Source organism: Galleria mellonella, unplaced genomic scaffold, assembly GCF_026898425.1.
Source record: "Galleria mellonella isolate WM207_F2 unplaced genomic scaffold, CSIRO_AGI_GalMel_v1 utg96, whole genome shotgun sequence".
NCBI lineage: Eukaryota > Metazoa > Arthropoda > Insecta > Lepidoptera > Pyralidae > Galleria > Galleria mellonella.
Genome location: NW_026442179.1, coordinates 521880 through 541583, shown reverse-complemented (window position 1 = coordinate 541583; position 19704 = coordinate 521880). Strand labels below are relative to the sequence as shown.

The 19704-nt window shown below is 31.7% G+C and overlaps 1 protein-coding gene across 1 annotated transcript in view; it reads right to left on the bottom strand.

Annotated features, from left to right (window-relative positions):
- Positions 1-19704, bottom strand: part of LOC113519356 (protein O-mannosyl-transferase Tmtc3) — a 197031-nt gene that overhangs the window by 18657 nt on the left and 158670 nt on the right. The window contains exon 3 of the mRNA XM_052902800.1: positions 2899-2980. Coding sequence (XP_052758760.1) covers positions 2899-2980 — 82 coding nt within the window. The remainder of the gene's footprint in view (positions 1-2898; positions 2981-19704) is intronic.

Sequence of the window (19704 nt, the reverse complement as noted above, 5' to 3'; positions counted from 1 at the left end):
CGAATAAATTTCATCATATCAGCTTTTAACTGTCCACTGCTGAACATGAACCTCCCTCTTGGGGGATTTTGACAGTAGTTGCGACACTTGGCACATTGGCGCATTGGCAACCGCGGTTAGGCTTTGGAGAACTTCGCCCTCCCTTAGTTGCCTCTTATGATACACATGATATAAAACTCCAAGAGAGAGGCCTTTGTTCAGCAGTGGACATTTAAAGGCTGTGTCATCATCATCATATTCTATTAACATAATGCGAAATTTTGTAACGATGGATGATGGAAATGGATGCGAAAGTTTGTAACGATGGATATATATCTATCCATCGTTACAAACTTTGCATTTTGCATGGATGGATGGACTGATAGATGTTTCTTACTCTTTCACACAACACGACTAATCGGATTTGAATGTAATTTAGTACACGGGTAGGTTACATTCTAACTTAGTACACAGGATGCTTTATATGCTGATTCACGTTGCAAACCGCGGAAAATACCTAGTAAACAATAATTCCAGGTGAATAAGTCGCGCGGGCAATGCTGCGTGATAGGCCTAGTATAAAATAAACATTATTTTATTATCCTTAATATAAAAGTTGGTGTTTTGTTTGTTTGTTACCTCTTAGCATCTTCATGGCTTTATCAATCATTGAGGCGGGGAAGGACATAGGGCACTTTTTATCCTGTTCAGTGAAAATATTCCGATCACGTCGATAAAGCCGTGGATAAAAGCTAGTATGTTTATATTTTATTCTCTATTTCGAATTCTGTATATTTTATCACGTTCATAAATGCAGCTGCATTTAAGAACGTTTCTATATTGGGTCGAAGCTTGGAAGACGTTTCGTCTAATACGTACGTTAACGTGTAATATAAAGTTAAATATTTGCTTCACAGTAGGAAACAATTGCTTCAATTCCCGACCAATGGACGTGAACAAACTGATCCAATTTTAGTGTCGCTATTCGAGACATCGACGAAGAAGCACTTTTCGTATAAAGGAATTGTGCTGTTAAACGACGACAGAGTGGCCTGGCCTCTAGTGTTGGATTTATACGACCCTATATAAAATGCTATAGAAGTAGTTGCAGTAACTATGTGCAGTAAACATTCTGTACATAAAGGCAGTCAGCAGTAAGCAGCGTGATCATGATAAATAACAATGTTACGTTTTTGTTATACTTATTTGTTTGTCTGTATATGCTTTATTAAGTTTATATATTTTTTATTAGCGAATCGCCTTAGCTTAGGTCGTGTTTTTTTAAATAAAACATAGCCTATAGCATAGAGCCAATTCGTTGAAAATATAGCTTTCTATAGATGATAATTTTTTTAACATTGGTTAAGTATTTTTTTTGAGTTTATCCATCTACAAATTGATAGTATTTTCTCCTTATAATATTAGTTAAAATGATTTAGTATAATATGTATACCATATTTACAGTGCATTTAATATATGTACAGTAGGACGTGTGTGATAAATCTTATTTCCTTTTTATTAAATACATACATAATAAAGTATTTCCACAGTTAATTGCAAGAATGTCAGCAATACAGTAAGTATAATCAGAAACAATGGTCAGTGATATAATAAAACAAAAAAATATTATAATAAGCAAATTATTTTACCATCAAACTTTTAATAATGAAAACCAATAATAGGCACAAAATAAAAACTAGCTATCCCGATTATTCCCAATGAATTAAAGGTAGGCAAATTTAAAATAAGAGAAAGATAAAAATACTGTGATTAAAAAGTCAGTCAGCGTAAAACGTTCGGTGTTATTTCTATTTGTATATTTAAGTTCGCTGACAGATATTAACAAAAAGCTGCCATTTCAGAGAATTGTTTAAAGTTTTTCAATACGTTCAGGAAATTAAAACGTGTTCGAATTCCATTGCGGTTTAGTTATGCCACATGAAATGCAATTTATGCCGGTCCTTGTTGGTAAATATACCATAGATATAACATGTGACTCTATATATTAAAGTAAAGTTTCTATAAATCCTTTGTAATATAAGTAATTAAGATATTTATACAAAGGGTAAAATTTAATTTTAGCGCATTTTTTGGTGTTATTATGTCTTTTATTATGCCTTGACTAGACGTAACTTTAATTACTCCTTTTAGAATTTTACCATTCTGAGGTTATTTGAAAGGGATTGCTAACCGGCGATAAAGTTTAAAATGTTATCTTGCTTCTCAATATTACGAAAAATTTTTGAGTACATATTACCGTGTGCTCCCGGCATAGAATGCCCCACCTCTTCCTTTCCCGTGGATGTCGTAAGAGGCGACTAAGGGAACTTAATGATCGAGGAATGGGCAGCAAGGCCCCTCTCAAAACATCACCAAACTATAATAACCGCCTAACTGTGGTTTCTAATCCGCAAGCGTTGCCACTACTAGCAAACTTCTCCTTATGGGGAAGCCTTATGTTCAGCAATGGATAGTTAACGGCTGAAATAATAATAATAATAATAAACATATTTTTATTTAGAAGTATAATTTTTGAGAGAAATGAGAAGAGTTTTAATTTATTCATTCATTACACACGAAAAAAAAGTATTTAAAATTTTCAACGAACAAATATTTCATATTAATTTTTTATTCAGGAAATATTATGTCAACACAAAAAAGTATTACACTTTCTCTCCTCCATACACTGAAATAAAGAACAGTCCCGAGCAACGTGTAACTTTTGACACCCTACAACTCATTCGAGGCTGTCCCTTTTAGTAGTGGATTGTCTTATACTGCGTTTTAATGTACGGGGTCGACAGTAGAGGACCTTTCTCCCCTAATCAATTATTCCAAAACTTCTGGTTTATTCGAAGGTCATATCCCAGTAATGAGGGGTTGCGTTATTATTAAACTGTAATAAGTGAATTCACTTACCGCTTCTGTGTGTATGGGATGCACAGCGAACAAGATGGCGGCGACAAAACTTGCGAACTCCGGCAGAAACATTGCGCACACTCTGCAACAAAATAACTGGGTCACTCAACTAAATGGCTATGTGCCGCGTGGGCTTACAACTTTGATAGTTTAGTGTTTAGAGTTATCACAAATACAATACTATTACTATTAAACGTATCAATGAAATGCTGTACACATAGAAATGATTTTCAATTGAAATAGTTCATATTGTTTTAGATTTCCGAGGATAGACATATATAGACATATTACGTATATTATGTAAAGTTATATTTAGTTCTGTATACAAATTGGAAACGGTGAAGATGTTGATTACCCGATGGAATGGGGAAAACGTCAGCTATGGGTATCAACAATATCATGTAGCTAATAATATATATGATATTGACTATTATGTATTATATATATATTGACTAATACGATATTGACGTAAGTCATTAATGGTACATAAAAATATGAATGTACTCATGCTATAGAATATTTGCCATTAATTTATTCATATCAGCCGTTATCTGTCCACTGTTGAACATAGGCTATAGAACATATTAGAGTAAAAATTTCGTAAACCAAAATTAAAAAATGACAAAATAAATCTCTCTCATACAACTAAACAGTTATATACTCCGTGTTAGTATGGGTTGTTTAAAATGTGTTGTGATTTTTTAACCCATGTTTCAGTGGTGAATATGTTCATTAAATTATGTTAATAACTTTGACAGGGTAAAATCGTGTTTTACACATAAAATAGGAAATATAATACTTAAGTCAATCACCTTAAACTGATACGAGGTTGTATTTATGACATAAATAATTGAGTAAGCTTCAAGATTTTCAACGCTATTTTTTCTTATTAAATAATAACGTTGCCTTAGCTTTTAAACTGTACTGTAAGGTAGGTACTTTAACGGTATCTGTTTCAAAGGTTATGGGTTATATGTAGGTAGTATGTTAATTAATTAATTAAGGAATCAATTACGTCAAAGTAATTCATTCCTTAAAAGTGGCGTTGGTGTTCATTAACAGGGTTTTAAAAAAAATATTTTTCTAGAATATATTTTTTTGTTACAAAAATATTATAAAAAAATCTCGAAAACAAGGACAACCTGTATCTGTACCGACAGCTTTATACAATACAAGATATTATTATTATGAAGTGTCGTTGATATAAACTTTTTAAGACCTTATTAATGAATATTGACACCAGTTATAAGGAATACGTTACGTTTACGAGTATTAAGATACTGTATTTATTTTATGCAATGAGAAACGAGCTGGGGGTCCACCTGATGGAAAGTAGTATCATAGCAGTACCATGGACATAACAGAGTATACTGTTTCGCCCATGATACCCCTCATACGTTGCCATTCCTGAGGACTCAGGTATTATTCCGAAATAGCCATGCAAACACAACTACTTCTCGGTAGAAACACGAATGGTACAGAGGTGCCCAATCAAACGATTTTTGTACAAAGTCTCCCTCTGGTATTTTTTGTTGAGAACTTTGCACTCCGTTACTATTATCAAGTAATATGCACTGGTTATCATATTTACGATGTTCATCATCAGCTAGTGAACACAGCCGAAGTAGTTTGCCAGTAGCGCCACCTAGTTGTGTACGTCCATGGCTGTTCAAACAACAGTTAATTGAGACTGACGCCACGAAGGCTAACTTCTGGCGGAATTAAGGCACTCGTTAGCGACTTTTTGCGGAATTGGCGAAATCTCTTGAGAAGTTAGCGAAAAAACGTTAGGTAGTTTGTTCACTGACTTAACGAGCCTCTCTTGGAAGTCGGGATACTATTTCGTAATATTATTATATAATTTTATTTATAATATTTCAAAGGTTTATATTTAATTATATAAACCGCCTTTTGTATCACTCCTCATTAATATTTACTGTATTTGTTATTTTTCTTTTTACTTGATGCAATAAAGTGTAAAATAAATAAATAAATATATCTTAACGTTCATAGACTACGGTAACATTAACAATACTAATTTAATATTCTGTTCTTAAATTAGTTATCATTCTTGACAAAATTAATAGATGTAAAATCTTGTGATTAAATGTGAAAAATGATTAAAATTGGTTTATAACAGAACCAAACGTTAATTGATGAAAATAAGTTTTGTGACTGGTAAAGTTGCATATACTTTATTCTTTATTATACACAAAATATAATGTTAACCACAATTCATTTGAAACATAATGTACAAAGGCGAGCTTATCTCTAATAAGAGATTTCTTTCAACAAAACCTTTTCATGTAAATTGTATGTTATTTTAAAAATAAAAATGCATAAGTAGTTTCTTTTCGATACTAGGAAATATATTTATATGTACGTAAAGAAAAACAATGTGTGTTAGCTTAAAGCTGAATATATATATACTTACAAAAATATATGATACTTATAAAAGCCTCTGAAAATAGCTAGTTAACAATAGTTCATGGAGGGGAAAGATTAGGTTCCATTATTTAACTGCTACCTGAGGGTCTACCATGAAATAAAATTCCTAATATTCGAACTCAATTTCGTGTTTTTGTTCATAGTGAAATAGACCCAGTAAATGGAGCTTAAAAGTTTGTTTTTCATAAATTAAACCATAAAAGTTCAAAGGAATGATATTTGATATTTTTAATATTTTTAAACGGTATGTTCCATGTAATGTTAACATCAAATTGGTGTTTCGTTTGGTCCCGAAATTTCGGAAAACATTTCATGGTAAGCCCTCTGTTTATAACTTAACGTGTTACACATTTCTGTCACACCTCTTGTTTCTGTCTCTCCATAATTGAGTACCTACATATATTTACCCACCTACCTACGTTACGGACTTGAATATTTAAATCAAATGTATTTATATGGATGTACATTTAAATTTCCTGATCCTCTTTCACTTTTTAAAATGGGTTGTTCATGTTCAATACACATCGTTCTGATTTTAAGGGATCCGTTATGAAATCCTATTCGGCTAAAGATTCGTCTATTTCAGCACGTTGAATTTTAATATAGATTTGTACAAAGACGGGGAAATTAACATAGATAAAAAATATCTAGATGGTACAAGTATCTATGGTGTATCCTGCTCAAGATACATTCTTAGTCCTCAGGAATGGCAATGAATGGGAGGTGTTATGGGTCCACAGTGTATTATAATTTTTCATAATTAGGGCCGTCGGTTTGTTTGGCGTTTCACATTGCGTAAAAACTGAAACGAACTACTTAATATGTGACTTTTTCATTAAAATCAGAATCATCACATGTGAAGACATCACATAATATATTAAAAATAAAGTTGAATACCTTTCTGAAGTGGTTAAATCTCAAAAAAAAAAACATAAATATTTACAAGTATAAGCGTAATCCGCAAGGCGCGTTCTCCACACCGTAGTCCCGGTTTTTTATTTATTTTTAATGCATTATTTTATCTGCGACTCATCAAAATTGTGAAATGCTACTTTCAGAGCGTTGTTTTTACGTGGAAAAGGGGTGCTCAATGTAAAATAAATTGGATATTTGAACGCGGAAAGACGCAATATAATTAAAAGGTAAATTTGATAACGCTTTATTAAGAGACGGGTTCCGTATCAAGTTTGACGATATTGTTTGACGTTGTCAGTAATTTAAGACGTTTTTTATAAAACAGAAAAATAAATGAAAGGTCTCATAATATATACAAAAATGTAAATTTCAAAAGTCCATCTTTCGAAGAAATCAGTATATATTCGTATTAAATTTACATAAAATTAAAATCTTAAATTTCGGAAAATAAATCCGTAAATTTCGAATATAACTAAAAATCGAATTGAGGATCCCTTTATCTCAAGTCGGTTAAAGTGTGGCATACCGGAGCGTTTATAAGTGCATAGTCAGAAGTGATTTATTTGCGATAAAATGTGCTAAAAGGTTATATGCAAGTTGTCAAAGTTCAGTACTGCTACAGCACAGCTACGTTGTAAGTTGAGCGCAACTAACCGTAAACTGTTCGAAACATTTCGCACTCTTGTTTGTTGTTGCACTCAGTGATTGTTTAGTGTGGATACTTCGATGTTAGTTCCTTCTTATCGACATTATTGATTATCCTGTTCGATAATAACTTGTTCCGTTTTAGTAACCAAATTGAATATTTGGTTACGAAAGAAGAAAAAATCCTCTATTGTAACCGGGTTGTTGAACGATTTTCTTTTTCATTTCAAAACAAATTAAAATAACATTTGAAACTAAGATAACTTAGATAAGCTCATTTCATGAATGGCGTGATCAGAAATCAAACTTCGAATTCAATTTACTCAAAGTACCCTCTAAACTATTATGCCACGGAATTCAACTAAATATGAAAGCCAATTTAAATCAAAATAAAGTTATTCCATCGAAAATAAACTTACAACAATAATTTAGTGAGCTAGCCTATTACGTCATAACTTGGGAGTTTTAATTAACAAATGGCTTAATTATTTCGCAACAACGATACTCCACCATTATGAGTAAATTAATTACCAAATGTAATTAATTACTCACATGCGAAGATAAGACAAAGGGCCGTTGTAATTAAGGACGGAGTTATAACATTGGGTGTTGTACGAGCTATGAAAAACTAATTTAACTCCGTGGTAAAAAGTTGCCTCTTGCTTGCCGCTTCATTACGCTATGAATTCGCGATAAAGCTTTCCTGTCTTAGGTAATAATTGTTTTCTATCTCCATCTTGAGATTTAATTTTAGCTTCTGGAAACTTTCACTCCAATAATTGTAGAATTATAATTGTTATCCGAATCTATTCTTTTAAAAGCACTGACTTGTTTTTCAGGCTTTCCAGTCTGCGTAACTTCTGAATGAGCGATGAGCTCAGTTCGCGATGTTTCATTATTTTATTTAGGTTTATAAAGGGCTCTCTTAAGTTTGAAATTGCCATTTCATTCTGTATTTTTTGACGAAGTGGGCAGGGTCTAAAGGATCTCTTATTCCTTGATATTTGTAATGTATTTTGGGATAATGAAATCTTGTCACAAAACGTAATTGGCATTTCAACATTGTACAAGGATCAAGAGGGACGTTTTGGTCTTACATTTTCTAATTTAACAATATCAAAAGAAACTGTGTACTTGATTAGACGAGAGAATATTAAATAAAACAGTATATCAAATAACAGTGTCTGGGATGCGAATATTTTGTTGCAAACATTACTTACTTGTTAATTTAGAATTTTCGCGTTGTATAAGGAACATTTTACATTATCTTATGGTAGTATAGCGTGACCACGACACTGCATTTCACGTTGAATTAACGATAAATGTTGACAGTATATAAAATCAGGTATGTAGATACTACCTATTTACCTGAAATTGCGTTACGTCTGGATAATTATGAATAAATTAAAATTCGTTGTTTTAATTTATATACATAAAAGTAACAGTATATAGGTAACTCCACGTGTTAGTGTTTGGGCATTTGTGTATAATTAAATAATATTAGAAGGACGTGACGAAGACGACTACTTCCGTTTCGAAGATGTTTTAAAAGAAGGAAGTGCCAGCTGTGTTACAAGCTGTAATATTTTGTTAATTAGAATAAATATGTCGATGGCCTTTTCCATGTCAAAAAGGTATTAAGTTTATACATTAATTTTATAATGATTAGTCGACTCATTAAGGTGTAATGAGAAACAAACAAATCAAAAATTACATTTAAATATTAGCAAGGCTAACCTTAAAGTTTTTCTAAAAGTGTTGGAGTTTTAATACTGGCTGTTGACACTGAGGTTTTTAGAACATGTATTGTTTTTAAATTTTTCTCTGTCAGTGTCTATGTATATTTTATGTTACAAATACATATATGTTTGAGTCAAAGATTTCGAGTACTGTATTCTGCTGTTTACATCAATAAGAGATTGCTTAACAATAAGTACGTTTCTTTTACTATTTATTTATTTTATACTCTATTGTACACACTAACTATACATATAAAAATAAAAGACAAAGTCTTTTATAAATCGTTATTTTTTATAATTCTGGTAATTAATGCTCTCTTCCACTCAGGATTTGCTGGAAGAGAACTCTTACAGAGTTAAGCTCGCCTGTTGTACATCTTTATTCAAAATAAATTATTCATATATAATAAAGTATAAATAAATAAGATTCTACTGCTGGAATCAGAATGTTGTTACCTGTTGAGAAAAACTCAACAGTTACTTTTTAAGTCATTAAAATCACCTTTTAGTGTTTATAAAGCTTGTTCAATAAATGTTTCTTAATAACAGTTTTAAATTTATTAAAAAATAGAGCCATGGTGTAGTAGTGTGTGGCCTAATGTTGCATATATTAATCCACTAAAAATTCATATAGTAATAAGTATGAATCTCGTAGTTTTTAAACCTTTAAATTGTGTTTATATTTGCCTGAGGCAAATATTCACTCCATGTAGCCGCTAAGGTTTAATAAATATAATTGTAATTGTTGTAACGTGAATTTCTAAACCGCACTTCGAATCAGTGTTGCCTTGTTGCTTAAATTTCTATTTGGCGTACATCCAGATGCAGTCAGACGGCTAATACGTGGCGTATTGTTACTCTGCATCGCTGCAGTTCACTGTCGTTTAGTTACCAAGCATAGTTTATAATGCTTAGATAACATTTTCATAAGTATATTTATTTTTATTGAGATCAGAAGGTAAAAAAATGTTAGAACACTTGATACAACACGACGTACTTATGAATATTATAATAGAAAGCAAGAAAGAAGGAAAGAGGAGAAATGGAAGATCAAGACATAGTCACATCAGGCTGATGAAGGAAAAAGTTAGTGTTGTGTCGTATCAAGAGGTGAAGAGACTCGCTGAAAATCGTAGTGAGTGGCAAGAGCGCAACTGACCCGACCACAACTTTTAAATAGAAAATAAAAAAAAATTACTTTAATCGAAAATTTCATTTAATACACTAAGTTTATTTTGTAGTAAATAAATAGTGCAGTTTGTAAAGAGTTTTCTACCGACCTTGAAAAGCTCTCTTGAAAAATGACATATAGTAAAAAGGTTTATTCGGCATCAACAAAGTGTAACAATGTAACAATCAGGCGGGCCGTATACTTGTTTGTAACTTTATCGTTGTTCGGTTTGATAATACATCGTCATTTAAATTACATTATAATACTATTGTATATAAGGCTAAAAATGATTGGATTTATAATTAGTACAGCGAAACTATTTAAAAAAGCTGCCAGTCTTATAGAATCTTCTACATGACGTACTCCAAAATGATACCATTTTTATAGTTCCACTAGTGTTTATATATTTACTTACATTTTAAATTTATAATCACTATCATTACCTTAAGACATACAAGAACGGTATAATAAAATTAAAAAAAAAACTATTTTCTATTTTTTAAATATACTATATGGTTTTGTTCTAACCATTACCACTCTAGTTCAGACTAATGGAGAATATTGCGTATCAGTATATATTATATCTCCCATATATAATATATATTTGATATAAATAGAATTGAATCAGTACAAGCTTGTTTTGAGTGTTACATTACAAGTAAATTTAATCTAAAATAAAATTTATGTGTTTATGAGGAACGTATGAAGTACTCCTCTCTCTATCCAAAAGTTGCCTGGAAGAAATCAGGATAAGGCCACCCATTGTTTTTTCAGTGTAACCTTCACTTGTATTGTATTAATTATATACATTTACTATTGTAATATTTTGGAGGAAACAATAAAGAGTATCTATTTATCGTCAACTTAAAATCTTAGAGATGTAATCTTAAATTGAGACGAAAAATTAGCTATCCATGCTTGTTTTCTAAGATTGCGCATAGGTTGTTGAATGAATCTTCTTTTAGATATCCTCGTCTTTTAGTATTCCATTAACTAATAATAATAGTTCACAAAATAATCCTATGGATCGGATGTATCAATCGTTGAATAAAATAAGCGAAAAGTTTAATATCTTTCATCAAAATACCAATACTTAAAAAAATACTATATTATTTTTAAATATTATAAGATGATCCAGTCTATAGGCAACGATTACCACTTTCCATCAGATGGACTATCAGCTTTTTTGACATTCTAAGATGCATAAAAAATGTATGTAAAAACTTACTAATTTTTTTTTTTGTTTTTAGTAATGACTACAGTAAGGGGTTCTTCAAAAAAGGGTATATTAAGGTTTCTTCAGGGTCGGTAACGCGCACGTGACACGCCTGATTTTGCAGGCGTCTATAGGCTACAGTGACCGTTTATCATCAGACGGGCTATATGTTTGTTGGCCAATTTTGTGGTATAAAAAAAAAGAAAGAAAAAGATAATAGCTACTGCTAATGATGTTTCCGATGTTAAAGTCAACAACTGTGTATAGATAGATTTTATATTCTGTTCTATGATGTATATCTATAGTATATGGTATGGTTCTGTTTCTATTTGCAAATTGTTATTGTAACTTGTAATAAATAAATAAAGCGATACAAAAAAATCTATTTTTTTCGTTGCCAGAATATCGTAAGAGGCGATTAAGGAAATAATGCATAATATACAAGTGTATGAGAAAAAAAAAAACACGATATATTGATAATCCTATACTAAACCACTCGGCCACTGTAATAATAGCCTCAGATCTCCATAATGGGATATCAGCGTATTATCATTATTATGTTGATATCTGATATTTCCATAAGGGGACATCGGTGACCAGGAATCGAACTATGATTGAGTTACTATAATATGGAGTAAAAATATTACATTGAACCAAATCTTCAGGCAAAAAATTTATATTTTCAAGTACAAGCTTCTCGAGAAGTACGTGGGTGCTCTTCGAGCGGCTAAATTTGGCTTGTAATAAGTAGGCAGATAAGTAGCGCGTGAGCTACATACATAAGTGTGGTGGTTTCGGGCATATTCGAATCGACCAAGCTTACTTATATAACCAAAAGAATAACGATTCTTAAACGATAAGATCCTTATTAGGTCTCAGCTAAAAAAAAATGAGCCACCATTTTTGTCATACGTTATTTTGTAAATAAGAGTTTTCGCATGCATGCGGCAGCCACTCATGAATTTAAAAGTAATTCCATTATAAGTTCGCAGTCGGTGGAAAATTTTCGAGTTGCAAATAATGCGAGCGGCCTAAAACTTTCGTTTCATACACTAATGTGATTGGAGTGCGCGGCACTAAGCATATTAGAACTTTTAAGTGGTATAAACATACTGGCAGTTTTCATAGTTACATTACCGTTCGTTTATGGTATTGGTTGATGATTGATTAAAAAATAAAATGTTGCTTCTCTTTTCAAGATTTTTTTTTACTTTTTATTACATTGTTATTTTTAATCTATTTATAATGTTGTGTTTGCTGCTTTAATATTAAGTAATTCGTATTTTATTTTAATTTTATTGTTCGAAACATGGGCAGCAGCGTCTCTTTTAAAACATCACCTAAACCTGTGGTTGCCAACCGGCCTGCCGAGCGTGGCAACGATTGGCAACACCTCCCTTATAGGGGAGGCTTATGTCTAGCAGTGGACAGTTAACGGCTGATGTAAGAATAATAATTAAATTAACACGTCACATTTATAAAAGTGGATTTATTATATAATAAAGTCACTATGATCGTATTACCATTATATATTAAGTCATTATATAATAGAATTTGAAATGAGGATGTCAGTAGAAGAGCGAAAGTAACAGACATAGCTGTAAGGATCAGAAAGCTGAAGTGACAATGGGCTGGTCATATAGCTCGAATACTGAGAAGCAGTTATGAAGAGAGATTCTTAGTAGCAATCTCTTAGATGGATTATCTATTTCAACTGTATTGCGGAGAATCATTGAATGAACTACCTCGAGTTCAGGACCATTTAGGATCGGCAGTCTATTGGGGAGGCTTATATTGTTGATAATTAAAGTATAAAATGATAATGACAATGATAATGAAATATAAAATAAGTACCGAAATAATAAAGGTCTGGTTATAGTCAATGCTTTAACGAACACTAAACGGGACGCAATAGAGGCATAATTGTTATTTCGGTAATACAGCTATGGCTGTTGAGTAACCGTGAATGTATTCTATTGAGGATTTACATATATAAGAGTGTGCATATATAAAGATTTACGTATACTTTCAAGAATTCGATTAAATCTCACTGGCAGTTAGGCCAAATGCTTGACTTGCTAGAGCTGCTTTTGAATGGTTGTGTTTCAGTTTGGTGGGACGTGACAATGAAATAAATTTTAATATAAGATATATATGTATCATAAGACTACGTATGGTCTTTACGCGTTACATGAGTATTACAAAAACAATATTCTATGATCCTAATAAAAAAAAATCAGGAAAGGACTTAATTTTTAACATAGATATGATTAATTATTGCACTAATTATCGATTGATGCACAGAAAAAGTTCCCGTGATGACGGCATTTACCATATGTAGTGATAACAAACAAGCGAATTCTGTTTAGTGTAAATGTGCTTATATACTCGTACATTCTTTCGATGCTCAACGGTATTCGCGAAGTAAAAATCTATAAAATGCTCTATAAAACCTCGAGGGCTACTTTATCCTTTATCTATAGCTCGCGAATATAAATGCGTTCGTTCGCCCGACAAAGCGATTAACACGCCAATGTAATTTCAGTATTATTGGCATTATTAATTCGATGACAATTTGAAGAAAATAACATGAAGTAGTAATCTGACAGAGAATAGAATTGTTTTTATTCCGTGTTAACACTTAGCACTCTTTGCTTATTAGTTTAGATACATTGTTTTTTAGAATGAAAAATAATATAATAGAAATCATATATACATATAAACTTTGTTTAAATCTGCTTTTTTTTATACGTTATTTTTTTATTCCAATGTTGGGTTTGTAATGTTGTTAACTGCTGTGAAGAAGCCTTGCCAGAAATCTACAAGTTGAATGTTCTATGATATATGTTTTTTAGTGCAATATTCATTTAGTTTGCATAGGGGTAAGTATCAGGCAGCTATGTAAAGAGTTGCAAACTAGGCTAATGGATGTTTCTGTTATTAGTGTTAAAACTACTGAGCGTACCAAGTTGATATTTTGTACATAGCTTTCATATGTAAGAAATGTACTTCATACGTGATAATTATTATTTCCCATCTTCCTATTATCCTATCCCCTTAACGTTTACATTAACTGTTGAGGATGGTTCTGAAAATTAAACGACTATTACCGTGCTTTTTCACGAGTCGTGACAGCTCTGTTAAATAACGTTTGACTGCAGTTCTGGTATCCTAAGATTAAATCCCAGTCTGAACCTCTGAATTCACAAATTTTATCTTTAGATTGTTAAGAAAATAAATTGTCAATTGCCTCGTCCTGTCATTATTTTTTTATACCACGTAGGTGGCAAACAAGCATACGAGCAGTCTGATGGTAAATGGTCATCGAAGTCTACTTATATGCACCTGTCTATAGACTATGTAGTTATCCGGTAAACCACGTCAAAGGCTATATAACATTGGTGACCTAAATCCTTTTGGTACTAGAGGGCCTCACTCTCACTGTAGGAGTAATAATACCAGGTGCTTTGGTATAGATTTTTACTTCAAGTTTATATAGCGACTAGTAATCTGTCCCGGATTCGCACTAGTAGATATAAAATAATATTTTATAGGCAAATTTTCGATACCTTGGGTTACATTATTTTAATTATTGTAGGTATTTTTTTAAAACGATGTAACCTATGTAATAATATATAACAGCGAGTAAGCTGAAAATGTAGCTTTCTATATGAGTAGGTGAAAGAATTTTTAAAATAATTTTATATATATTTTTTTAATATAGACAAAGAAGTATACAAAAAATCAAATCTTTCTTCTTTGTATAAGACAATACAAAAAAGAAACAAACGTATTCTTAAGTATTCTGTGAAATTTAAATTTAAGTAATGTCTTTTAAGACAACAATTAAATTTTATTGTATACATTATTATTTATATGGATCATGTAATTAATAAACAGGCGATTCGTTACATTATTCGATTCAGAAGTCCTTGGCTAACTAATTAAATATTTGATAAGCTAAATAATTACTATGGTTCGGGAAATAAATCGACAAAGTCCAATAGTGAGAAACAGCTCGACATATTATATATTATTACCCGGAGTTAGTTCTTTCGGCTGTATAGTTACGATACTGAAAAAGTGAGTCAATTTCTTTGTTAGTGATAAGTAGGTATATTATTTTTTATGCATTTTATCACGTGACTTTGTAGGCAATGGGATGTTACAATTAGTGGATGTATTGGAAAATGTTATATATATTTTAACATTTTAGTTTGCAATAGAAGTATTCTTGAAAATAATTTTGATATCATACAAAACTAATAATTACATTTAGACTATTATTTCTCTATAAGATATGTAGATGTTAGCTCCGTTATAAGGATCGCGAGGCTAATGCTTAACACGGGATGGGGGGATGGGACTGTTAGTAACGGGTCCTAACAGCCTTATTGTTAGCAATATATCCTATCAGGGTGGCTTCTACGCGGTTCGCCCTGGAAACCATCGTGATAAATTTTTGTTAAATTCTTCACGATAAGCCAACTGTACTGCCTTCATTCTCACCTACCATCTATCGACTGGTGTCCCGCCAACGTATACCGATAGTACGGACGTTGTTTTTTTTATGCGTGAAAATGGCATGGTTACCCCGCCTAGCCTGCGCTATCGGTATACACTAGCGGGGTACCAGTGAGCGGTGATAGGTGAGGATGAAAAGGCAGGTCAGTTAGCCCATTGTGACGAATTCAATGATAAATTGGTTATGATAGTTTCCAGGGGGAACCGCGTGGAGGTTGACCTGATAGGGTATATTGATAGCAATGGGGATTAAATTTCCCATTACTAACAATCCCTTCCCCTCCTGTGGGCGTGGTTACCATTCCATTCTCATCCATTAAAAACGCCTAACACGATATATTCAGCTGTCAAGTTAGTATGGACACAGATATGGTACGGGCTAAACAAAATATTTTGTTACTATGCTACTTTAAAAAAAAATATTAAATTTTTATATATATAACAAAGGTACACATGGCAGACATATCACCAAATGTGTTCTCTACCAGTGAACAAACGTGCAAACAGAGATGTTGATACTGCTAAACATAGTCCACCTCCATAGACAACTATAAGGAACGGTCCTGAGCCATCTGCATCCCTGCAATGCATTTAAGATCATCACTGCATCTAATAGAAGTTCGTCCTGTACTGTGTTTGTTAGTACGTGCTCGCCACTCAAGAAGCTTTCTTCCTCATCGGTTGTAGCTTCTTCAAGCTATATCACCAGTGAGTGTTGTTTCGCTATATTTATTTTTATAGTGTTTGCTAGCAATTATGCTGTAACTACTAATTTTGTGTATAGAAACTACAATTTCATTTTATAAACACTAACAAAGCGCTTACCTAAACTATATTTCGTAACTATCGCCCCCAATGATAATGAGAGGTCGAAAATCGATAACAGGATTAAGCTGGTAAATTGGATATTGAGCATAAGCCGGGATAAGTTCGCGGTGGACACAGCAAGTATTTGTAATTAGCAGTAACTAAGAGGATCGAGGGCGATGTCTGATTAAAACTGGCTTAACTAGAGCAGTTTGCCGGCGTCCGTTGCACACTGTACAAATGGCGGGCAAGCCAATCAGTGAGGTTAAAAAATAATCTTTACACGATTCATAATAAGATTCATTTCGAGTAACTCGCCTATAAAATTATACATGTATGATAGTATTACGTGCTTAACGCGACATACCTATTAAAATTGGATGGATAATAGAGATTATTTGAATTAAGACTTGCCCAAATCGACTGTTTTAATCTTACAGGATCAGTTGTTTTAAATATATATATAATAATTATGTTTTAGACACAGATGACTTTTAAAATCGAAATTTTATTGGACGATTTTTTTATATGTTCTAACTCACAGTTACCTATCTTGGAGTCATACGTTTAATGGTTTATAAAGAATGAGAATTAATGCTATTATTTAGGTAAATTACGATAATTTATCTGAATTATCTCGGCGTTTTGACCAGGTTACGCCTGTCATGAGTAGTTATAGTTAAGCTAAATGACCACGTTAATGCCCGTTTCTTATAAACCATAAGACATGCAGTGCGATAGTCTTAAAGTTTAGCATGTTTGTTTTATTTGAACTAGTAGTGAATAGAGTGATCGGTGGTACAACAAATCGTGTACAATAGGTATGGATCATATCTTTACCGCTCCGATATCTATATATTGGGTATCATCCATATCAATCAGATATTTATATTCATATCGATATTATATATTGGATAACCGATATGTAGCATATCCATTCTAAGATTAATATACAGATATTATAATAACAGTTTATAGATTTTGATTATTTTTACCCTTATCCATCATTACCCATCTCTAGTGTATATATATATATATATATATATATATATATATATATATATATATATATATATATATATATATATATATATATATAAATATATATAAATATTTGAAGTTCAATTATGATTTTTACTAGCAAAATAAATAAATAAATAAAAATAAATATATATCGACATTGTCAATCTATGAAGATACCAATACACTTGGATTAACGTCTCCTCTAGAAGCATTTAGAGTATTTTTCCTGTACTCAGATACAGGATAAATATTTGAATTGTCTGGCATGTGAAGAAAATCAATAGTATAAAGGAGATGTCTATTTTGACGCGATGACACACTAATGGATGTGTTATGCTGACAGAAGATCTACAGAAAACATACCTATACTATATAATATAATAAAATGGGAAAGTTTGTTTTTTTGAGTGCGATAATATCTGGAACTATTAGTTGGATTTGAAAAAATATTTTTACATTCGGCAGCTCATTTCTTTAGGAAAGTTATAGGGTATTCAACATCACGATACGATTACAGGCGAACCAGCAGGATACAACTAGTATAATGTACCATGTATATAATGTTCGTACCCGTTTGTTGATAACTAATTTTACTTTTCATTTTGGAAACATAATGGCGTAACGTTGTCGTGTTGGACTTAATAATACCTATTAATTAAATTAACTGTCGGGTTTTGTTAGAGTTTAGACTACAATTTATTATTTTATACAGTCGTTATTCAGCTTTCACAATTAGGATAATTTAATGACACTCCATTTATGAAAATCTATTGAGTCATAGCGCTGAATATTTAGACATAACATTCACAGACACAAGTACATACATAAAAACGTAACTACAATATGATTCTTTAAAAAAAGAATACAACTGATTTGGAAATTTTCTTCTTTTTGATGTCATTTGAGAAAGCAACTTCATTCTAGCAATTTTACTATTCTTAACAAATAAAACACAACGATCAATGAACTTTGAAGATCATTAAATTTAGAATTATGTGTATACAAGTAAATTCACTTTAGAAAAAAGAAGGCTTTAATCGTCACAAATCGTCTTGGAATCAACTTGGGAGTAAATTCAGTCGATAACAAAAATAATTATCATTTCAAAATTAGTAGAACTTCCTCCTTTTAGAAGTCGGTTAAAAATGAGATGTTAAATTAAAAAAAAACAAATATTGTAACAAAGTTATATAACGATACACTCACAGTAATTAAAAAAATAGGAAATATGATAGAAGTTGAAAAGAAACGATTCAGGGCACATTGTATTGAATAATTAAACGGCGCAGCATTTTCGACTGAAATTACTGGATTATTGAGTCCTAACAATTAAAAGTTTCAGAATTCAATTAACAATTAAGGTTTAACGACACAGCTGCGCTACTGATTGGACTTTCATATAAATTAATTTCAACTTATGCGAATATGAAAGGTATCTGTTGCTAAACTTATGCTTGTAATTTTAATAAGTCTTGTATAAAGTTACTTGCAAGTTGTCCTTCTAGAGTGTCTACATATAAAGAAATACAATTTAAAATGGCATCTATCAAACAACTGCAAAATTAGGCTTCAATTTAGGATTCAGAATTAGTGAAAAAAGTACGTAGCACAAAAAAAAATATACAAAAATTTTTTAAACCTTTTTTAAAATAATTTTAAGATTTGTGCAGATAAGGTTTCCATAATTTTCGGTATATAATTTTGCCACAGTAGAACACTAAATTGTATGTTACAATGCACACGTGTTTTTGGAAGTGCGTGGTTAACACAAAGAAAAAAATGTCCTATGCAGACAAAATGTACCGTGTGTAAACTGGGTTTTGTTAAAAAATATATTTCCTGATATTAACCATTATTGAAGGGCTAGTTTGTGCGTTATGGTGTTATAATTATTAGAATAAATAAATATTTTACTGTTACAAAAACTTTGCGTGTAATTTAAATTGTTCCGAGTGACAGCGGTAGATTCGCCATCTGCCATTACGGGTTCTACTACGCTCGGCAAAAGCTGGGTATGGCGAGCAAATACCAAATGCCTGTGAACCCGCTATTAGAGATTATAGTAACGATCTTTTTCATTATTTCTCGAGAAAAGTATATAATAATTGTAAATTTATTGTTACAGCCATATTCCCTTATATTTACTCCATTTACTTCTCTTAAGCTTCACGTTGCATGTGCCGAGGTGTGAGGAAACAAAAGAGATTGTTACCGCGTCAGATTCAGACATGCAATCTAAAACTTATTGTTTTGTTTTTAAACGATATTTGAACAAAGAACTTTTTTAATAATTTTCCTTCCTTTTTGTTTATAAATAC